The sequence below is a fragment of the Lepidochelys kempii genome, chromosome 7, assembly GCF_965140285.1.
Source record: "Lepidochelys kempii isolate rLepKem1 chromosome 7, rLepKem1.hap1, whole genome shotgun sequence".
Taxonomy (NCBI): domain Eukaryota; kingdom Metazoa; phylum Chordata; order Testudines; family Cheloniidae; genus Lepidochelys; species Lepidochelys kempii.
This window is the reverse complement of record NC_136386.1, coordinates 22,840,768-22,864,668: the sequence shown is the minus strand read 5'-3', so window position 1 is coordinate 22,864,668 and position 23,901 is coordinate 22,840,768. Positions and strand designations below refer to the sequence as shown.

Below are 23,901 nucleotides of genomic sequence, written 5' to 3'. Positions count from 1 at the left end.
AGTCTCTAAGGTGCCACAAGTACTCCTGTTTTTTTTGCGGATACAGACTAACAAGGCTCCTACTCTGAAAGCTGTTGATTTATGGTTATTGGTCCATTCCATTGATCTCTAGGAGTTCAGACTAAATGGAGGGAGCCCCGATATTTGTCATTATAGGAACTCTCACTAAATAAACAGGGGCCTCCCTGGCTTGTTCATTTGAATTGCAAAGCTGAATCCAGTCACAAGCTTTTATGAAATGAAATGGGTTTCCTCATTTTTGGAACTCGAAGGGGATTATTTTGGTTTTTTAGAAAAACCTCAGATACTTTATAGCTAGTGTTGACCGTTCATTTTCTTTCAAGGAAATACTCACTTTTCTAGTTATTAATTTTGTACTTGTCATCACTAAAACATCATAGTCATTATGTAGATTATTTTACAATGCATGTTGTATGCCTGGAGCTGTGTTCCCTGGGATCTGTTGATAGGGTGCTGTGTGTGTTTCATTTATAGTGCAAGCAGAAGAGAACAGAGTTGAAGACCTAAGACCAACCTGACAAAAGCACAATCTGTAATCAAGATGTTAAAATACTGCTTATCTTGGGCAGTAGTGGCATAGCTAAAATCTATGGTCTGGTTTATGCTCTGAAGTGTGTCAATGGGAGTCTGGCCTGGGCATGGAAATTGAGCACCCCTTAATTTTGTCCATTAGGGTGGAGTGGCCAGTATAAAATTGACTGGTGTATCAGAAGAACAGTTAGCCCTGTCTATGACATCAAAAGCAAGGGCAGAAAGGCACTCTGAATTGAATTCCCAGGAGATTTTTGGCTGCATTTTCTACCTTTTCATGGTTCTGCACCCAAGTATGGGAATAGGCAATAAAATTGGAATTGAGCACATTCGTCTCCTCCATTTCATTATTATTAGGTGGAAAACTCTGCCTAGACTTATAAAAATAGGAACTGAAGATCTACTAAGTAATAATCCTTCCCTGCCTCCCTCTCTCCCCCCCCCCCCCCCCCCGGTGCATAAAGGATTGCTCTTTATAGTTTGTTCTCAATAGCTTGTTGACAATTCATTGTCCAATCTAGCCTTAAGACTCAATTACTTGACCTCATCACTTCCTGATGTAATATATTTGCTGAATGTGAATTCAACAACAGATAACTTGCTCTCAGATGATGATTTAAAATAGTATAAGTAGCAGTATTTTGAAGCAGGATTAAAAAATAATTACCTGTTGAAAACTCCTCTTAATACAAAATAAAAATCAAGAATTGACTAACTTAATCTCTTCCCAACAAATTGCTCTAGCTCTCTGAAGATGTAGTGAACCGAATGAAGGAAACTTCTCAACTTAAAGGGGACCAGAGACCATCTTCCTTTCCTTCTCCCTCATCCTATGGCACTGCATCATCACCACAAGCTGCAAAAGGGAAGCCCAAGTGTACTACAGGTATTGTCAGTCTCCACTGTGTCTGCAGTCTAAAATTTTGACACTGTTGGTCACTGAGGTGTGGTTAATGCCTTTATCACACACTTGTACCTTGTCAGGACACGTTTGTTATGTTGAGTGGCATTTCCACTTGTGTGGGTATCAGTGTGATTACAAAGATTGGGTATTCATATTGTTGCAAGAAAGCTTTTTGGGTGAGGTAGACAATGTTGTATGGTAACTAGAATGGTTGGGAATCTTGGGTTCTGTTTCTGGCTCTGCCAGTGAATCTGTATGACTCTAAACAAGTCATCTAACTTTTCAGTGCCTCTCTGTTTTCCCCATGTGTGGAATAGTAGTAATACCCATTTCCTCAAATATTTGTGTGACTTCATTAATGTGTGGTAAGGTTCTTTTGAGATCCTTGGATGACAGGTATGGTAGCAGTTCAGAATATTACTCACAACCATGTTTCTAAAAGGGCATTAGTCATGTCAGCTCCTTTCAGTGGACAGGGAATCTGCTGTACGTATGTCATGTTATTCTGCAGGTTCAGAGGAGAAATATTTCATTAGCTGATACTAGCTATTACCAGAAAGAGAAGAGGAGAAACTGGCAAAGCTCAGCTATTTAGCTGCATGCTTAAAGACTTGTTTTCTCATTCAAGTCAGCTGATTCTTGTTTTACTCAATGGTGCTCAAATGTGTATTGTTGGTACATCTGTCATTGCTCCCATAAAAGTCTTAAACAGAAACATTCTGGGATCCAGAGTGCAGCAGGGGGTTGGTGAATCATTCCTTTCCTGCCAGAGACCAGCATTCATTTGTGGCCAAAGTCTTAAAGTTTTAAAAGTGGGTTTAGTGGTGCCTCATCCTTGTCCCTGTCTGTGAATGTCCCAAACCACTTTATAATTTGATCTCTACTTAGGAGAGACCAGTGCTGGAATAACAAAGGATGCAGCAGGTTTGGAGAGAGATGCTTTTGCAGAACTGGGGAAAAGGGGTGTAAAATAGGTTAAAATAACGTGAGCGCTTGAGATGGGTCAGGGTTGAAGTGCATCAGTATCCTCAGATGGAGGAAGCTTGCATAACACCGTCATTATGCCTTGTTCAAGGCAGTATTGTCAGCCTCTCACTTACATGAACGCTAAATTCAGCCATAAAACTTTTAAAAAGTTTTCTTTTTTCCCATTGACTTTTCTTATTGTACTGAGTGTTCCCTTCATAGAATGTTGCTCATTTGTTGAGAATTTTTCTCTTCCCTCTGATGATGTCCATTCTCATGAAGCGAAGGTAGCCAGTGTTTTTTTTCCACAGTCATCAGTTGCTTCTGTTCTTCTCTTCAGGAATCCATCCACCAAGTACCAGTAGCTCTGGTCAGAAGCCCTCTGAGGCGGAGGAGGACCTGTACAAAAGGTAGGGGGATGTTCTTCCTGTCAGGAGACAGCCACCTGTGCTGCCTGGGCCACATACATGCCATGTGTAATGCTGCATTCTAGAGTTCAGTACAGTGATGATTTTATGTGGTGTTGCGTAGTATGTTTTTAATGAGATCTTAATATAGGTAAAGGCCACTGGGCATCTTTTGGTGAGAGAGCACGTGACTCTTGGGGTTGGAGATGGGTAAGGGGGCTGGGACCAATGGGAAGGTGTTTATAGAAATGTCGGAGGAGCGAAGAATGCTTTCACATGATTTTCTGTGGGTAGTGGAGAAACGCATGTCCACTGGAGCCTAAAGTTGTGTCTGCCTGCTCTTGCCTCCTGAGGAAAGTGAAAACCCCTAAGACTCTTGTTGAGTCCTTGAAGAAACTTCTGCCCAGACCTCAAATCTATTGATCAGTTTAACTCTGCATATGAGTGAGAATCTCTGTAGTTATACCTGAAATAATGTTTGTTCAGACACTGTCAGCTTCTTCTCCTGATGCCTGCTCCACTAGACCTGGTGGCTGCCAGCCTTTTCCACTGTGCTGTGGGTTTTTCCTGTATGGGGCGTTTTGGCTTAACAAGGTGTCCGTGCATGTAAAGGTACAGTGAGAAAGAGAGGAGTTGTGTGAAATGTGGTCCTTGCTGTGTCTCACCCTCAGGAGTCTCTGCTGCTTTTTCCAAGGGTGGAGGACAGTAGGAGGTCTAGCTTCTCTATCGATGGAGGGTTGTCTGTTATAAAACTGTTGCCATATGTTTTTCTAGCTTCTCTAAATGCCTTTTCCTGGTCTTCCTTTGCTGCATTACTGTGTCCATGCTTTCTCTGCATGTCACACAAGTCTAGCTTTGGGGATTATGAAAATGAGTCCTCTTCAGTGCTATTGTTGATTATTCAAGCTTGTAAAAGTGATGCATCAAACCCACTGTCCATAACTGTGTGTCTGACACACCTAGTGAACTCTCTGGGAAGTTGGTTCTGTTCTTTAAAGAGATGGTGAAATCAGAATTGCTGGTAGACTGTGGACATGTCTCAAGGTTGCTTCCCCGACATCAATCATCCCACTTACTCTGCAGAGGGCTCCTTCCCACTTACTCTGCAGAGGGCTCCTTCTGTCTCGCAGGGCCAGCAAAGCAAATAGCTAAGATAGTGTTGGTAGTAAAATTCAGCTAGGCAGACAAACTTCTTTTTTTGTGGCCTGCATCTTATTTTTTTAAAAGCAGCTTTATGTATAGTTTATTAAATCCTTTATTCTCACTGTTTTGAGGTGACTGTCAAGTGTTTAAGAGCCAGACCTAACTAAACTGTAGGTTTAAGTGCTTTGTGCCCCCTTGTTTTTTAAATTGTTCAGCACTGAACTTTCAGGTCATCTTTAAAGTTCATGGTGCTCCAAAATTCCCACAGAACCCTGGGAGTTGTGAGCAGGCTTTGTCCCAAGTAAATCACACCTCTTCTTGTTCCTGGCTAAGGGTAGGACAGATTATCCCATGAGCCTGTTGCTGAGCACCTTCTCTTGGCCTTTCTTTGGTACTGATGCAGGTATGAGCGAGAGCAGGCACTGGTCCAAGAGGAACTGCTCCGGCTGGCCAAGAGGGAACGGGAGGCAGGCAGCGAGTGTCTCAATACAACTCTGCAACGGGAAAAGAACAGCACCAATGAAGAGAGGCAGAAAGCAACTCGGATGGTAGGTACAAAGCAACATATTCCCAGGCAGGAGGAGGGCCTGAAACCTTTCCCCTTTGAGGGATCAGTTAAATGCCATTTATTTGTGTAATGAGTTCAGCAACTGCTGCTTAGTCCCAAGTCCATGGTAGTTATCATCTCATATCTCTTAGCCTGCTGTAGTTGGCAAGTCTGTCATGTAACTAACCTTAGGCTGAGCTTTTATGAGAATGGTATAGCATCTGGCTACATGCAGGTGGGCGCATTGTCTGTGGGAGAGTGGAGTGGAGATGGCTGGCAAGAGAGCCTGCTGCATATGTAGGGTTGGGAGGGACTAGCATTGTGGCAACCTGGGCTGGATGGAGCTCTGCTAAGCTACTACATGTGTGAAATGGGTATTTTTGATGTAGGTACAGACTTGACCTGTCTCAACTTTGCTGTATCTGGACTGTTGAGTAAAGTTACAGGAACACCTGAATAGTCAGGAGTAGAGTGTCTTACAAGAACTGGCTTCTTGTTCTTAACTGTAGTGACATGAGCTGTCCCGTTATAACAATGGGAGGATGATGCTTGCCACAGTGAAACTGGTCCTGGTTATCAGTAGACAGCGAGGTGGATATTTAGACTAATTCGCCGAGAGTCACATTACTTGTTAAAAGGACAATGTCTAGACGAGGGAGGGAACAGGGCTGGGAGTTGAGTTCTAGGTTCTATTCCTGTTTTTTCCCTTCCTCTTCTTCCCACCCCCTGCCCCCCTACCAAACTGATTTGCTGTGTGGTTTGGTTAAATCACAAATCCCTCTGTGCCTCCATTTTTCCATCTGTAAATCGGTGTTGATACTACCCCACCCCAGAAGGCAAGTGAGGTGTAACTTGGTTATGGTGCACTTTGGCTCAATAATAAATTATAACTGTTCCAACATGCTAGCCTGCTGCCTTTTCATATTGATTTCCCTGATGTGGTTCATAAGTGACCCCTGTGAGGCAAGTGATTTCCTTTGAGAAACAGCAGAGTCTAAGGATGGGCAATCTCTCCGGTGGAAGGGTTAAATACAAAAAAGGAGTTGATATCTAAGGCAGGTAAGAGCTGTGCATCTGGATGAGACATTGCAGCTGGTAAGTAGCACTTACTCCATTCCCACCAGGAGGATGATAATTCCTTTCATTAACGTAATTAACAGACCTTTGTAGAAAGTGGCAGTGAATTAATTTCTAAATCTGAGGAGATGGCACTGCTCAGTGAGAGAGCCCTCTCTCCAGGAGTGAGACACACACAAGAGCTGTTTGGGAAGAATGTGACTGAGATGTGTCAGCATTATCACTGAAGTGTGCCCTTATGGCTGGAACCAGCCGGGACCTGACTCTTAGGGTATGTCTACACTACAATTAAACATTTGCGGCTCCTCCATTGCATTTTGGGCTTGGGCTACGGGGCTATTTAATTGTGATGTAGACAGTTGGGCTCAAGCCCAGACTCTTGGACCTTCCCCCTTCCCAGGGCCTGGGCTCCAGCCTGATCCTGAACATCTACCCCAGTAAAACAGCCCCACAGCTTGAGCCCCGCATGCCTGAATCAGCTGACCCGACCCTGGCATGGGTGTTTGTTTGCAGTGTAGACCTACCTTTTATGTACAAATGTTGTAATCACATCAGAGTGTAACACTTAATCCTCCAGAGTACGAAGCATGGAGTTGCTGGGTACGTGACAGTTTGCAAACACAAAGCAGGTTCAAATCAGATTTTTCTTGGGTAACCCATGGAATGTAAGTAGTGAATATGCAGCTTATGCCCAGAATGTGGTGTTAGAGAAACTGTGGTCAAGTTTATTGCTGTGTAGTCTCCTCCATTGATCACTGACATGAAACAAATCTGAGAAAACTTAGAAATCAATGAGAAATTTTGGGTTGTCTACTTTGTTCTGACAAGAGTTAGGCAAGGGTGCTGGCTACTTGTTCCTGGATAACTTTAATGTGTCAACTCTTTACTATGGGGACTCCTACATGGTATATTTCCTCTCAATTCCAGGCACCCTTTGAATATAAGGTTCCCCACTCTGGCCCCTCAAACTGCCTGTCCTCTGTTTGTTAGGAATGAATGTCTTTCCACATCACCCCAAAACTTCCCAGTTAGTGTTTGAAGGCCCAGGACCCCCTCTTGCAGTTCCTTGTACTATTTGAATGGTAGCTCTCACTTGTCAGTATTCTTGTTTGTCAGGATTCCTCCGTTTTCCAGCTCCTTGGTCCCTTAGTCTGGAATGGTGGCTGAGTGTTGGCTGTTGTCTTCAAGCCTGGAACATGAGGGGAGTGATGGACTTGGGCCATCCTTTGACCCCTCTGCTTTATCTCTGCTGTTTATCATTTGAAGTTAAAAGCAAGTGTGTATGTGGTTTTATGGGTATTGATTGTATTATACAGCCAGTCAAGATTGCACTGTCATGCACACAGAAGCCAGGGGGAATAAACTTTCAGGTGTTCTGTGCTGTGTTGCACAAGAAGGGTGTCAAAAAAGAATGGGATTGTTGTTTTATTTGGGGCAACTGAGTTGTCTGCCTTCAGCTATTCAAAATGTATTAGGACTTGAAGATCATGCCACATATTGTTGGAAAGCTAATTTCTTCTAGATTTGCCGTAAGATCTTGGTGCTGAAATAATTTGGCTTTTAATACCCTTCTCTTGTGTAGGCAGCTCTACTATGTAGCCATGCTCTCTCTTTACCATGCCACTTGTAGGCCATAAACCTGAATACAACAGCTATATTTTTAAACAATTTCATTTTGATTGATTGTGCTGAAAGTCACTTGATGTTTAATCTGTGTTCTTTACAGTTTTCATCCGCTGACCTTTATTATTAATAGTATTTGTGTAAGGTGATGGTTCAGTCTTATTGGATTGTATGTTTTCCTGTGATCAGAAACACATTAACCAATTGTGACGTTCCCCTCTGGTGTTGTCTGGACCAGTGATCTGCTAGGCCGCTCCAATCCTTGACTCTGGGAGCCAGCCTTACCCTGCTTTGCTGTGAGAACCCCCACTCCTGGGCTGTTCATGCACAGCCTCTGGCATGTAAGCTGCTCCCAGCTACTTGCAAGTGAATGACACTAGCCAATATCTCTGGTCCTAGAAACAACCCTAGGAACCTCCGTCTTGTAGTGTCCAGTTATGCCCGCTGGATGCTGCAAGCTTATATAAGTTCGTCAGTTTAACAAAGAAATTGAAAAGTACCAGGCTTGTTATCCCAAGGGGAGCCTCTGACACCTGCAAACCAAACGCACTGCTTCGGGTAAAATAAACAGATTTATTAACTGTAAAGATCGATAACAAGTCAGATCTGGTCAAATGAAATAAAAGCAAAATGCATTCTAAACTGACCTTAACGCTTTCAATGTCCTTACAAACTTAGATGGTTAGATGCTTAGCCAGCCTCTCCCCTTGGATCAGTGGTTCAGTTGCTTCGTGATGACGGTGTCTGTAGATGCATGTGGAAGAGAGAGAGCATGGCAAAATATCTTTTCCTTTTATCGTGTCCTTTATTTCCTCATGGCTTTGCCTCTTTCTCCTCCCCCCAGCCCCCTTCAGACTCAGGTGAGCATTACCCCGTCGCAGTTCCAAACTGCCCAAAGGAAGGGGGTGACTCCCTCAAGGGTCTAACAAATTCTTTTGTTCCTGCCTAAGCCAGTGTCCATTGTTCCTGTGAGGCTGGGCTGGGTTTGTTCCATCCGTGCCCTGACAAGGTGTGAACTGCCTTGTCAGGGCTGTGGAGAGTTTTTGCATGGGCTTGCTTTAAGCCATGAGAATACATTTTCAGCCTCATAACTACATACATGAAATTATAACCTTACCATAACATTACTGTAACAATCACTATAACATCACTGTAACAACCATGCTCAGTGCATCATGAGCCTTCCGAAGACACCCAACATGACAAACTTTGCATTGGATACCACGCAATCATTTTATAAAGATGAACATGGGGGTGTAGGGTGTTCCCCCAAGGTACAGAGCATCACACCCATCAGTAATGGACCCTATTGCAGGCTTATGTATGTAATTAAGTCATTACTTACAGGAGGGCCTCAATTTAGAACAGGCAGAGAAGATAGGTGGTTTAGTGGTTGGAGCAGGACCTTGGGAGTAAGGTCCCCTTGGTTTCTATTCTAAACTCTGCCAAGACCTCTTCTTTGTTTTTTGGGTTTTTTTTGGGACTTGGACAAGTTACTTATCCTTTTGGTCCCTGTTTCTCTAGTTGTAAAACTTCTTACATAGGAAGCCCTTCATGGCAGGAACTTCACAGCACTACTAACTTTACCCTTTAAGGAGCCATAGGTGTTGTACCATTGTGTGGAACCAGCTGGGATGGAAACAGTCTCTAAGCATGAACTCTTAACTCCTCTCTGCATATAGTGGACTCTTCCTGTATCTTTTTACAGCATCTAGCACAACAGGGCTCTGATGCTGACCAAGTCCCATAGGTGCTTCATAATATAAATATTAACATCCAGTACAATGGGGAGTATATGTGCAGTACCTCACAGAGGGGCTCTGATTCTTAATGGGTGTTTGTAAAGTGCTTTGATTCTCACATCAAAGGTGCTATCAAATGGCCGAGAACAGATGTAGCTGTTCTTCTGAGCCCTTTTTATTTTAGCATGCGGGGCTAGGATTGCAGCTTCCTAATCAGCTTTTCCCTTATTCTGTCCCATGGTTTTGCCCTGCATAGTCCCACCTCTCTCCAAACCAGATACTTTTTCTTTCATCTTTGTCTCTGTAATCACAATCTTTTCTCCCCTCCTAATTCTTGTATTTTTACCAAAACAACAACTTTGGAAGTGAGGCTGCCCGCACACATCTCCTTATTCTGCTGGGGCCATTTAGCATGCATCTGTCAGCCACCCAGTCAGAAGCAGTGACTTTTCAGGCCTGCTGGCTTTAACCAAAACGTTTGAAACAAATCAATGTAGGATAGGGAGGGGGAGAAGCAGGCAGGAAATAAACACGATTAAGCTAAGACATCTCATTACTGCTCTAGAAAGGGAGGATTATAACCTATTTTATAGGAGGATCTCATTCAGGGGCTGTGTGTGCCAGTGTTATCAGGATAGAGGGAGAGCAAATAGAATAAATGAAATTAATACTTTGAAAAGAAGCATTACCCGGATTTGAGAACTGAACTAATATGATTTGTGCAAAGCCCTGAAGTTCTTATCTCCCTGTTTAATCCCCCCAGAATAATGGTTGTCAGATTTACTGACCCAAAAGTCTCTCTTCCCATGGCCCCTCCCCCCCCCTTTAAGAGAAAAGGGTGAATTCAGAATGGGTGAGGGTAGACTCAGACCTCACACAACTAGATTTTTCCCCATGTGAGCAGAAGGCATTGTGTTGCTGTGTGGAAACAGGCTAGGATGGAAGCAGACCTCCTCATCTGCTGGGATGAAATTCCTCGTGCTGTGTGTAGAATGGTGGCTTCTCATGCAGTGTGTTCTTGGCTGTGCTCTGCCAGCTGGGCAGAAAATCTCTCTGATATCCACTGATTCTTGCTCACTCGCACTGGAGATGAGCCTACATTGGAATTTGGACTTGGGGGAAATTGTAACCAAGTGTTACGGTTTGTGCCCTCTCTAATTGCTCAAGTATATGGTGACTGTAAGTAATCATGGGCAGTGCAATTCTTTGGGTCACACCTCATGCAAAGAAATAACCTAGTTGCTCTTCAGTTTTTTCCTGGTACTTTTCTTGAGATTGGAATGAGGTAAGCATGGGTGCTGGTCTTGGTCATGACCACGGTCTTGGATTTTGGAGCTAGCCTTATGTGTTGCAGAACTCCAAGCTCTTGAACCTTGTCTACACTGGTGGATCTCTGAAAACTCCCCACTGTTGTACTAACAGTGGGAATGCGAGCATAGACTGGCCAATGGCATTTTAACCAGTGTTTTGTTTTTCTAACCCAGCTCAAAGCAGATCTAGGTGACGCTGTTTAAAACACCAGTGGCCAGTTCATGCAAGTTTAACCACCAGTGTTAATACAGTGGAAGGACAGTTTGAGAAATTTGTCAGTGTAGGCAAGGCTTCTGTATGGAAAGGTGGGAGATGATCAGATGAGGAGTTGCCTTTCCCCTTTGGTCCCTCAGTCAGTCTGTCAGTGCAAAGCTTGTGTCAGCTTCCAGGCAATTGTTTATGTTTAAAACTAATCTTGCTTGCTGTATTCCTAGCTTGTATAACACATTAGTGAATGTCCCTGTTGCTGACTGCTGGTATCTGAAATAGATGTAGCTGAACTGGTGCTGAAAGTGGTCTCTGGGGTAGCTCTGGGGTGGCTTGGCACGTCCATGGTAACAGCGGGACGGGTAGCTGTGGGGAGCCGTGCGGTGGACCCTCCACCTTCCCTGGTCAGTGGGCCCGAGCAGCCCCTGCCCTGTGTCCCTGACCCCTCCCCCCCAGGCACCTCTGCCCAGGGCAGGTGGAGGGTCTGTGCCTTGGTTCCTCACAGCTACCTGCCTGGCTCTTACCGTCAGAGCCCTGCGCCGATACAAAATTTGTATCCGCATCTGTGCTGCTATCTGCAAAAATGGTCCACGGATATAAAACGGGTACCCGTGGATTTGCAGGGTTCTAGAAATCTGATTGTGTGGGTTTTTGCTTTTGTATTTGTCATCAATGAATGCTGGATCAGTATCTCTCACAGCACCATTGTAAAGCATGAATTTTGTTTCTACACATTGGTTGTTTTTTAAAAAAAAAATACTGAGATGTTTCTCCATTTAACAGCAGTTTCTTTGTGGGTGGAATGGCAAGGTGGATTGATTTTTTTTTTTTAATTTTATTTATTTTTAAAAATCAGGAAGCAGGAAATTTTGACTTAAATAACTCTTAATCTTGTTTTACATTTTACTACTTTTTTATTTTCCTAAAAAAAGGTTGATTCTCATTGGTTGGCATGAGAATTACTTTTTGGTAATCAGGAGGATACACTGTACTTGTATACATTAATTTAAGCAATTATATAGCTTAACATACTTAATTCAGATTCTTAATTTTTTACTTTCACCGTTTTCTAACAATAAAAATGACACATTTCTTATTTACTAGATTAAGTATTTTATTTAGCTAGTAAAAACCATACCTTAAATTTTTTTATATCCAGCATATTTATAAAATGTTATATTTAAAACTGATTTATTAAACAAAGTATTATCTGTAGTTAATAAATTAAACTGGTTCTAGTTGCTATGTCCTTCAAGATTTTAGAACTAGTAGATCTCATCTTGTCATACCTTATTTTTATTCATAAATTAGCGGAGAAGAATGAACTATTCTGTGCTCTTTTTTTAAAACTTTCCATCATTCTCAACTTTTAGTGAATTAGCCATTGAACTGAACTAGCTGAATAAACTGAAATGAAGAAAGTATTTTCTCTGTACCTGTGGAAATGGCTGCTGCCGTCAAAAGCTGGTATAACACTTCAACAAACTCTGATTCCATGTGCTTAGTCAGTGACTTCTGCCAGTTCAGTGGTTTGACTTTATTTAAAATTTTGGCAGCAAACATGTACAGCTTGAATATTACTATTTAATTTAATTACTTTAATAGATTATAAGTAGTTTAGGCATTAACATACATTTTCATAACTTAAAATTTAATTTTACATAGGTTAATTTTTAAAAAGAAATGTATTTAATTTTTTTATCTATCCTGAAGTGGAACCCAGCAACAGACACATCTGCCGCATGGTTTCTTCTTTACTGCAGCCCAGTTCAGCTTCAGGCCGGAAGTTCTGATTAGTTGCTAACTTACTTAGGTAAATGGCTGACTGTGACTCTTGCTTTCGTGTCAGTGCTTCTAATGAGCAGATCCTGTTTCAGTTGGTGACGGTAGCAGATCCAGAGAGTCTGGTAGCCTTAAGCTTTGTAAAAATGAGAGGGGTAAAAAGAAGTACAGCTTGCTGCAATTCTTCAGCAACCAACTAGGGTTTCAGTTGCCCTTTTGCAGGCCTAGGGCATCTGGTTGCCAGTGACATGTTCCCCCATATTGTGCTGGTGGGGAAATTTAATACTGGGCAATTCCTTCACACTGACAACTGTAATTTGGAAGAATATCACTTCATTGCATAATTCTGAAGACCAGTTACCATTCTAGCTATGCAGAAATTTCACTATTCTCACTGTGTAGTTATTTTTAGTAAAACAAAGTTGCCTGGTGTGAAGGCTATTATATTAATTTAGTCAAAGTTATCTGTCTAGTTGGCATATTATTTTGTGTGATATTTTTGTTTGTTTTAGACCTGGAAAGATCTACACTAAAAACTTAAGTCGACCTATATTAGGTCGACTTACAGTCACAGTGGTAATTTATTGCAGTGGGTCATGTCCATACTAGCCTCCTTTGGTTGGTGATGCGCATTCACACCAGGACCACTTCCACCGACCTAAGAGGGGCAGTGGTGGGGGCTCTCAGCTCTGCTCACTGCTGCCCCCACCTGCTCTCCATTCCCTGCTCCCCTCTGGGAGCCTGGCGGTCCTCCTCACTCTTGGCTCCATTCTCCCTACTGGGAGAGCAGCAGCTGCCCCAGCTCCTTGCCTCACTGCTGGGAGTGGGGCAGCCTGGCTCCTGGGCAGCAGCCCTTCTGGGAGCAGGGAGGACTTTCTTGTAAATTTCACAGCTCCTTGGTGAAATTGAAATTGACAAGAATGACAGCCAACCGGGGTGTATATAATCATAGGCACCAATTTTCCCCAGCGCCGGTGGGTGCTCGTGCCTCCCCGGCCCTACTCGGCCTCCACCTGTTCCCCGGGTATGCTGCGTTCCCCCTCCCTCCCAGCGCTTGCCGTGCAAAACAGCTGTTTCATGGTGGCAAGCGCTGGGAGGGAGGGAGGCGGGGAAGCGGAGTGGCAGCATGCTCAGGGGAGGAGGTGGAGCGGAGGCGGATGTGAGCTGGGGCGGAGAGCTGCTGGTGGGTGAAGAGCACCCACCAATTTTTCCCCGTGGGTGCTTCAGCCCCGGAGCACCCACAGAGTTGGCGCCTATGTATATAACAGTGTCTCCATGGACGCTGCATCACCCTAACTTCACTGACATAAGCCCTACACCTCTCATGGCGGTGGAGTTATTATGTCGGTGTAGTAGGGCACTTACAGTGGCGGGACGAGCAAGGCTGTAGTATGTGCACTGACTTATATAAGCTGCCTTATGTCGACCTAACTATATAGTGTAGACCAGGGCTTAGCCAGCATGCCTGCTGGAATTGGCTCCCCCTGTAATGTGGGATATGGAAACATCCTCCTATTTGTGTTCAAATGGGAGTTGTAATGCTATGCCTTCAGCATTCTTAAATGTGCCTCTTTGTCTCTGCTGAGGGGTCTGGACTGGTTTATGTAGCTCCAGTTCTTTTTCTCTATCTATTGCAAGAAATTAACAGGGGGAATTAAATCACTAGGCGGTACAGCTTCATGACTTGCTCTCTCTACCTCCCCACAATTTATTGCAATCTGGGCTAGATAATACAGCTCCAGAATTTCCCTCTCTTTGTCTTTGGTGAGCTGAATTCCATGTGGTTAGATTTATGCTCTGTCTGTTCTGCATGGACATTCTCTGGATTTGACCTGGAGTCCTTGGCCAAAACTTCTCTTTTTTTCCTCTTATCCTGGGGGACAGCAAAGGCATTATCTGGCGGGGGATAAGAGGCTGCCTATGTGCTGTTTATTTTCGCAGCTACCAATAGTGCAGTGCAGCGGTTCTCAGACTGTGGGTCGGGACCCCGAAGTGGGTCATGACTCCATTTTAATGGACTGGCATTAGATTTTCTGGGGTCTAGGGCCAAAACCCGAGCCTCGCTGCCTAAGGGCTTTAGTCCCAAGTGGTGGGGCTCGGGCTTTGGCTTTGGGCCTGGACAGTGGGGCTCAGGTTTATAGGCCCCCTGCCCGGGGCTCAATTCTTTGGGCTTCTGCTTTGGCTCACTACCGGGGGTGGTGGGGCTCAGGCGGACTCAGGGTTCAGTTTCCCACCTTGAGGTCATGTGGTAATTTTTGTTGTTAGAAAGGGGTCATAGTGCAATGAAGTTTGAGACCTGCTGCTGTAGTGGGTTCAGGTCCCATTTGAACATTGATGGCCTGTCACAATCCAGAGGTACCTCTGTGATGCCCGCAGACAGGTTCTTTCCCCACTTCCCTCATAGGGGTCCATTGGCAGTGTGGGGGGGCCTGGAGCTATGATTTCATATACTCTCTCCAGATGTGAACAACTGGGTGGAGGGGCAGCGAGCTGAGACACCTCTGAAAAACACACAGCCTCTTCGCTCCCTCCGCCCACCCAATAGCTTATGGAGGCAGAGGGTAAGGAGTGGGAGGGATTTGGGCACCTGGAGGTGAAGTGGGGAGATTGAGGGACCTGGGATGTAGTGAGGAAGGAGTTGGGGTTCTGGGCAGACTGGGGAAGGATATGGGGAGGGAGGGGTGGTAGGCTGATAGCTCCACAGAGAAAAAACAGTCCCGGAACATGGTGCCTGAGGGGCAGAGGTTAAAGAGATGTGGAATTTGGGGGCTTGGGATAAAGTAGGAGGGGTTGGAGGAAGGAGTTGAGGACCAGAAGAAGCTATGGGTGCTGTGGGGGAAGATCTGGGGGACAAGATGGGCGGTATGACGGGGGAGGTTCCTGGACTGTGGGGGAGGAGTACATTGATGTGGCCTGGGCTGAAGGGCAAGATAGGGAGTATGGAAGACGGGGTGTTGCCCTGCTATGGGGCAGGGGTTACATCGGGGGGCAGCATTGATTGGAAAAAGTGACACCAACCACTTGCTCCTGATTCCTGCCCTGTGGGGCTAGCTGGGCTTTGCTCCCTGCTCTGGGCATTGTGACTTCCAGGGTCACAGTGCCACTCAGTTTGGTCAGGGCCAAATTTGCATGAGTAGTGTTGCAACCTGGCACATAGGGCCACAACGCCATTCACTCAAATTTGGCCCAGCTGGCCTCCATCATTATGAAGGAAGGGGTGGCTGGGCAAAACCCGAGCAGGTTGTGACCCTGTGCACCAGGTCACAATGCTTGGATTGGGGAGCTGAGCCCAGTCAGCCCTTGCGATCCTTTGACATATTCTGGCGACCCACTTTTGGGCTGTGACTCTAAGGTTGATTAGTACTAGTGTGATTGATCAGAGGTTTGTAACCATCTTTTTTTCTCTTCCCCCTTAAACGCACCAAAAATCACTTCTATTTTCTGCTACTGTAGTCTTCTTTTATCTTCTGACTCTGAAGGTTAATTTGTGTTTGGAGGGTTTGTGCAGTTTTCAGCAGCTGATGGTCTAATGTGAGCTTCACGTTTTTATAGCTGCCTTGGCTAGAGGATCTTATCACTGGGCTGGCCTCTTTTTAAATCATACATCTGCAACAAATTGAAGTAATCTGTGGGGCTGCCTGCTTGACTTGGCTTCCTTTCTTGCATTTTGTGTGTTTTTGCTACAAAGTTCACTCACTCCACAGAATCTGCTGTCAAAATAGCTTGTTGTGGTTTAGAAAGCCTGCACTAGCAGGGCTTGCAATGGGTTTGGGAGTTTCAGAATCTCTTCTCAATTGGAGCTGTGGAATGATGGATAAATCACTGATTCTTTGCAGGAAAATCCTTAACATCTAAAATATAATGTTGTGAGTAAATTTAGTGCTCACAGCAGTGAGTGCCTAATTGCAGTAGCTGGAGCCAAGAGCAGTGCAGGTCACTACTGTGCAAGCTTATCCAACATCACTCTGCCAATGCACCTTAATCTTCCCATAGAGCAGTCACAGGTATTCCAGTCTTTAGCTCTGTCAAGATATTTCTGTTTTGACCAACAGCAGCTCATTCTTTTTATAGTCTTAGACCTTTCACTAGCAGTAACTTTTAAATTGTGCCAAAAACAGTGTGTGTCACAAGCCACCAAAGAGTGGCTAGAAGACTGTGGGGACATTGATTTCCAGATGCATTAAAGTGTATGAACTCCCTGTTCCACCATGATCCTTGGTGCATTGCCTATACAAGTCCCATAAAGTTAAAACAGGTTAGCTTTAGAGTTACAGCAAAGCTATTCCATCCCTGAGGGAGGGGAGCAGAGGGAAAAGGACATGGCCACAAATTGTTCAATTGACAGACAAATGCAAGGTTAATAAATTGATATTTGATGGTGAAGGAATCCATCAAAGCTACTCCTTGATCATCCCTGTGTAACCAAAGGCCCAAACTTCATGGCATAGGTGGAATTCTGTTGTTCTTACTGCCAGCAGTCAATTTCTGGCATGAGTACCAGTGCCCTGATTCCACATGGAAGGCCTGGTTAGGCATTACAGCTCTTCAAATTGAGAGAGCAGCACCACTTTTCAAGGTATTACATTGAAGTTTCAGTAGGTAGCCCTTTTTTTGGAGTCAGCATTGAACCAGTGTGGTGCTGCTACAGGTACCATCCTGCACATAAAATCACTACAGATTCCATGTCACTTTTTATAAGATTAGAAGTATTATTCTCAATGCCTTACTCTAATTTCAGTTTGGGCAATTGCTCTGCCTCTCCAAATTTTGAGTTTGGAGTCTTATATGAACTTAGTTTAGTATTTGGTTATACTGTCAAATATCTGCTGTGTTCCACCCCAGAAGTGACCGCATTTCAGTCCTGGATCAATGATTCTTAGAAATACAGTTTGTAATTCTTTTTGGGATCCTTCTGGCTGGAAGATGTTATTGAGATGGGTATGGAGTGTTGGGAGAAAGATGAGATGGTGAATTTAAAAGGTATACAGTGGCTAGCAAATGATCTAACTTACATGAAATGAAAAACTTGTTGGGTAGCTCTGCATTTCCAGATAATGTGGAAACTAGGTGGTGAGCATCGCATTTGACCAATTCCTTTCATCCTGCATAAACACCCGAAAATCTAACCAAGGCCCTCCCACTTCTCACACCCTTCCATCCTGGTAGCTTAATTAACTTTTTGTTTTTGCTTTCTCAAGCCCTGTATGAAGTGTTCCTGAGGGGACTGCAAAGGATGATGACGATTAGCCTGTGCTTGAGATGGAATAATATCTATGTATCATTATGGGGGATATAGTGAGTGTACATGGTGTATTCGGAGAGATAAAAAGTAGCAGTAAGGAGTATGTGTGTGTGTGGTTTTACTTTTTAAAAATAAAATAAAGTAGATGAGGATTAAAGAAGTTGATGTGAAAAGCAAATTCCACTTGAGGCTTTTCTCCCAGTTAGTGTAGCTTCAGCCTATCATTCCTGCACAGCTGCCAAAGCTGGGTACCCGAAACCTGCCTCTTTTTTTGTGCTGATCAAGTTTATTTTCTTTCTTCCCAGCTTCCTGCTCCTTCCCTCTCAATCTCTTTTCTTCCTCAAAGCTGCAGGACTGTTTCATTGCGTTGCCTTCTCTTGGTGGTAGTGTTATCAGGTGCGTGTGTGCGGAGGGTGAGATTGCAAGCGCCACTGTTCTCAGGAACTTTAAGTATCAGACAATGTTTTACACCGCGTCCCATTCTCTAGCTGGCTGGTTGGACATGATGTTGGTACCTTATCTTCATGCTGACACACACTGGACATTAATAGAAATACATTGCTGAGGCACATGTGTGGAATTTCAAGCAGCCTCTCTAGCTGTGGCTTTAGATAGTCTGTTGTGTGCTTAACCTCCTTGGAAGGGGTTTAGATGAGAAACCAATAATGTTAACTCTTGGGTGTCTGGGTGGTTGTTGGTGGTTCTTTTTTAATTAATTCATTAATTTTATTTTAGCATTTCCTATTAGAATCAGTATAATTTCTTCCAAATTATGTCTGTACACACCCATGTGTAGTGGAATTTTACTGTTTTTAAAATAGTCTTTCCATGAGCACCATTCCTACTTCCTGATGCAAACTCCTGGAAAGAATTTACTATCTATATTACATAGTTAGGAAGGATGTGAGAAATATGTGTTCCAGAGGTAACTGACCTCCTTACAACCAGTCCAACTTTGTCCACAAAGTCCATCCCTGTATCATCGGAGCCCTCTAACTGCATTATAAATGAAGGGCGCATCAACTAGTCATGTGAATCAGACTCCTGCTGCTGTTTTTTATGGCTGGCATTCTTTCTGCTTTTGGATCATGTCAGGATTTTGATTATAATTCTATAGCATTGTTCTGTGCTTGTTCACTGTGATTCTCTGTGTATATGTGATATATATTATATGTAAACCTTGGGTGGTAATGCTGCTTAAAAGGGGTTCTGTGAAGGCTGGTAGAGTTCAGAATTTGACCTATTAATTTATTTATTTTTTTACTTTTGTGTTGCATTTGACATTCAGGCCCTATCTAGCTTGGAAGACTCTGGTGATGGGAAAACTTAGAGGAATGACATCATAAGAGTTGAGAGTGAAAACTTGAGCAACTGAGAGGATGGGAAGATTTTCAGTTATGACAGTTTTAAAAAACCTTTTTCATTTAACATCTATTAAACTTTGGAGGTAAATCAACACTTTGGAGAAATGAAGTGTTTGTTAAAGTTCCAGTGCTCCTAAAATTAAAGGTATGACAGGCCTCCATGTACGTCCTCTGAGACATTGAGTAGGTCTTCAGCTGCTCTGGGGTATGAGGAGTCTGAGCCAGGTAAGCCAATAGAGAGCATTCATCTAGCAAACAAATCTTCAGACTCAGTCTTTTCTAAACCTTTAGGTTTGTTTGGTTAGTTTTTTTCAATGAATGGAACAGACGCGATCATTGACATTCAGCTCCCCTTACAGTAATAACGCACACCCACGTATTAAAACCATACCACTCCATATTAGTAGATTTTTCCCTTGTGCAAATTCTAGGATCCCAGCATGTGAGTGACTGGCTCCAACAGAACCTGTTCTCTTCCCAATTTAACACTTGCAAATTTATTTTCCAAAATATTTGACCGCTAATATTTTGTGTGTGTGTGTGTGTGTGTGAGCGAGAGCTTTATATATGCGGAAATATCCTATATAATTTATTTTAATAGGTAAATGGAATCTCTTTTTTTGGGGGGGGACAGGACATTTTACTTTTGCCAATCCCAATTCTGCTCATCAATCCCCCCCCACCTAATCTCCCTGTATAAATGTGACATTTTTGGGTGCAGATTTTAAAAATGGCATAAGAAGCCTTCACTGTTTATATTTAAAAAATTTGAGTTGAAAATGATCTTTACATTTTAAAGTGGTTTAAACCTGAGCCCATCTTATAATTCTGTTCATAGAAGGCAGCTGCTTCTCTCCAAAACATCCCTACCTGGTCAAGAGTTTCATCCTTTAATTGATCATTTTATTGTCTAATTTTTCTAAACTTTGTGCACATCAGGGTTATCAATTTGACAGTCCTGAAGTCCCCTTTCCACTTGATGAGTGGAGCACAAGACTCGCTGCACTAGAGCCAACTCCAGGAGGAAGAGGAGAGTTCGGTATCCATGCCCCAGTAATACTTGATGCCTCTACCAGTGCCTGTAGTAATGTGGGCATTTCTCCACTGGTAACTGAACCTGAGACCTACCAACTCATCTTCCATCTGATGGCTGTTCGATAGTCTGTGTAGCTCCCAGACTGCTGGTCGCTATGACCTTGGTCCAAATTGGAACTGATGATATAAAGATGAAAAGCTCTTTATCCCATTCTCAGCCACCTGAGCTATTCTGCTGCATTATTTTCTTTGAAGTGGCTTATAAGTAATTTGTGTGGGCAGCCATACTTTCCAGAGATGAGGCAAAACCTGGAGTTTGAAGTTAATATTTTCACTGTAATGAGTCCAGGTACAGCATAACTTTCTGCTTGCCCAAATTAAGCTGAGACCATTAGCTGTGTTATAACTTAGCTATAACGGGTCCTTTCCTAGTGTTAATGAGGAATCTGTTAAGGCACCTTGAGGCAAAGCAACTCTAATGATCTTGGTTACCTTTCTGTTTTGTGGAGATGGGACTGGTGTGCATGGTAAACGCACTATGGCCACAGGCTGTTGACATGCTGGCCGTTCCCTTGAGAAAGGAAGCTGGTTCACAGGGTACCCAAGGGATTGTTCAGATAGGATTGAGGCAATTGGAGGAGACCACCTCCAGCTCATCTGCTCCAATATGAATTTAATATGTTTTGCTTCACAGTCAAACTTGAATCTCAGGGATAGGCACATGCCGATGATAAAATGTGTGTGCACAAATGTTAAGTTCCATGTTCCCCATCTTTGAAGGGAAAGACTAAGCTCTTCAGGCAGAGAATGTCTTACTCTCTGTTCATAAAACATGACGAAAACTTGCAGCTTTAGTAAAACAAACCCTTTTAATAATTGAACTTCATTAATGTTGCTCCAGCAGGTGTTGCTATTGAGTTGTACTAGGCTCCCTCTTGTTGTTCAGCAAGTCATTTGCCTGTTTAAGGAGCTAAATACCCAGACTGAGAGTTGAACCTGGGTCTCCTGCTTGATAATTCACATTACTTACCATTAAGTCAATGAGCTGACCTAGCCTTGAAGTGTATTTTATATGTTTGTCTCTATATACATATAGCTGCCTTAAAGTATGTCTCCGGCTGTGTGATGCTCTAATCTGTTGTTGGTTTTGCAGTTGGTTAGTGGCCCTGAGTGAACTTGATTCCCATGAAGTCTTCTGCATTCACTAGGATAATACGAGTTTGTTGTGACCCTTCGGTGAAAACTCTCAGGCTGGCTAAGTGTGACACTCTCTCTTTCTCTAAAACCCAGTAGTGCAGGTAAGAGTCTGATAAGTAGGATCAAAACAGCAGGTGCTTATACAGTCCTGATTTCTCACCATAATACTCTACCCTTTGCACTTAGGGCCCAGGAAATCAATTACTTGCCTCATTTACTAGGCCCAGAAGTTAATTATCTTCCAAAGACCAAAACCACTGGCCAGTGTGGAGTCTGCTCTGTATATTCTTATATAGCGTCTTGGCTGCTGCTCCAGTTATTGAGATGTCATTCTTGGCTGTAGCACTTTTTTTATATTGGGGCTGAAAAATTTAACAAATGCTTCCTCAGTTATTTGCCAGTGATGAGCCCTTTCCTGAGCCTCTCTTTTCCGCTATATTGAGAAGGGTTTCACAAAACTGGCAAACATTTCCACTTGGTGGCAGTAAAGGGACACCAAGTCACCCTTCCAGTGTTCTCTTTCAATAACTGCTGAGGCCTTGAATCGCTCGCATACCAATAAAACCTCTCAAAGTTTTGATTCTGTCCCTAGGCTCTTCTGGGCTGGGGTGTGGAATATGCCATGTTTTCATCCTGAATGCAAGTTTTTACCATGTTCTGGCTATCTACTGATCTCTCTATAGAGACATATTCTGTTGGAATTGTGGGGCTGCTGTATACTGGAACATGTTAAAACCTAGAGATCTATGTTGGATCCATCACCACCACCTTTTCATTTTCTCCTCACCCCCCCCGAGGCTTTTTCTCCGTCTGTTTAAACACACAGATCTAGCAGCCAACAGTTATATCACTGTGTATTCAAGCTTTAACAGTGACAATAATTAACCCTTGGAACAATTTGTGGTTGATTCTCCATCACTGTCCATTTTAAAATCAAGATTGGATTGAATTATTTTGGGGAATGTTCTGTGGCCTGTGTTATATGGGAGGTCAGACTAGGTGGGCACAATGATCTCTTCTGGATTTGGAATCTAAATTGCAGAGCAGGATGAGCAAAATTATCAAGAAGGAAACACATTTTCTGAACAAATGCTATGAAATCCTTTTAGCTACCTCAGTTATGTGTCTTTGCAGTCCAGGTTCTTTAGTGTGGGTGTAACAGTTCTGTTTTGAGGGTTAGATGATCCCTAGTAGCAGCTACGGCAACTCTTTAGAGCCCAGTCAGAGAAGGACTGTAACCAAAGCAATGCCCCATGCTTGATCCTGAGGTTCACAGAAGATCCTCCTCAAGACTTACTACTACTGACCTCCATCCCACCCTTCCTTTTAGATACATTACTCTCTGTTTTGTGGATAGTAATAAACTAGTTTATCTTAACTCACTGCCCTCAACTATCTGGAATCGGACCTGCTTGACTGTGTGTCAGAACAGTCCTATATTTCTGACAGCTAAAGGAGACTGTCCTTTAACCCTAGTGGCAGGGGCCTGTGCTTTGCAACAGGAGTATCTGAATTCAGTCTTGCTGCCATTCTGAGTGTCTAATTAGCTGTGATCTAAAGCATAGAGGGGTCCTAGCTAGCTATGGAAAAATCTGATTTGATTTTTTAAAAAAATAAACCAAATTGGACTTTACCAAGTGTGCGTATGTAACACACAACAGCTCTTATGATCTTTGTGGGTTGTAGCCCTTGTTCTCTCGTACCCTTGTAAGTGCAGAATCCCATTTTGAGGGAGATATTGCTGGTTTGCTTGAATCCCTGCAGATTTCACTAGGGATCAGGGCTGTCTTCTTGCTTCTACTTCAAGAAGGGGAAATCTGAGTTACAGACACCACTTAAAGGTTCAACTAAGATTTATTCTGGCTGCATAACTGCCGCCTATAATAACCCTAATGGGCATAGCCCTAAAACTCCTAATTGGCCTTGGTGTTGGCAGGCCTTTTCAAACCCAGCAGAATCCTCATTGTTCAGCAGCTTTTAAGGCGGAATCTAGTCAGAGGGGCACAAAAGATGAAATGGCTGCCTTATAAATTCTGACTGACCTTGAGAGTGCTCATTTTAACAAGGAAATGGAGGCTGTTGAGACCTGATCTAGATGAGAGTGGTTAAGGGAGAGAGTGCAGGTTTGATTGTTTGGACAAAGGGGAAGTAAAAACTCTTGGACTTGATCAGAGCAGATAGTTTAGTCATAGATCATGTATCCAATACCCTATCACCTCTAAGTAACTGGTTTGAATCTCACCCGTATTGGCATTGGAAGTGGTTGTCATCTTGACAGCTGTTCATGGGTTTATGTGAGTTGTTTGTTTCAGTTCATTTATCCAGGCCAGTGTCCTTATTATAAACCCATTCCCATTTAGCACTGATTGACCCGTGTAGCAGTGTTGGCAGAGGCCAAGGATTGAATGGCCATGGAGGCTGAAATCCCCTTTTGACCCTAACAGGTCTTGGTGTCGGAGTGGGTGGAAGTCTGCCCTGCTGTTGTTCATACTATACTTGTTTCGAATACTTATGACTAACAGAGGGTTTCAGTCTCCAGGGCTGTCAGTCTGGCACCTTTCACAGGCACTAAATTCCCTTTAAAACAAAACATTTGGCTTAGTTTATTTTATTCCATTAAGTAATTTCAGTGCTAATGCATAATTATCTACAGCAGTGACACTCGTCTCTGCTTTAATTATCACAAAGCTGCAAACCTGCCCCCCAACCTCCCTCCAGGAAAGTTGTCACTTGTGCAGGGTGGTTTTGTAGAGATAAGTGTGTAATAACATTGTAGTGCTTTGGGCCTTACCCATACCTGGT

General features: G+C 43.4%; 1 protein-coding gene across 4 annotated transcripts in view; it reads left to right on the top strand.

Annotated features, from left to right (window-relative positions):
• CHCHD6 (coiled-coil-helix-coiled-coil-helix domain containing 6) overlaps positions 1-23,901 on the top strand; it is a 169,599-nt gene that overhangs the window by 3,282 nt on the left and 142,416 nt on the right. For all 4 annotated transcript variants that reach the window (XM_073351350.1, XM_073351351.1, XM_073351349.1 and 1 more), the window contains exons 2-4: positions 1,297-1,438; positions 2,763-2,832; positions 4,376-4,520. In XM_073351350.1, the coding sequence (XP_073207451.1) occupies positions 1,297-1,438; positions 2,763-2,832; positions 4,376-4,520 (357 nt within the window). The remainder of the gene's footprint in view (positions 1-1,296; positions 1,439-2,762; positions 2,833-4,375; positions 4,521-23,901) is intronic.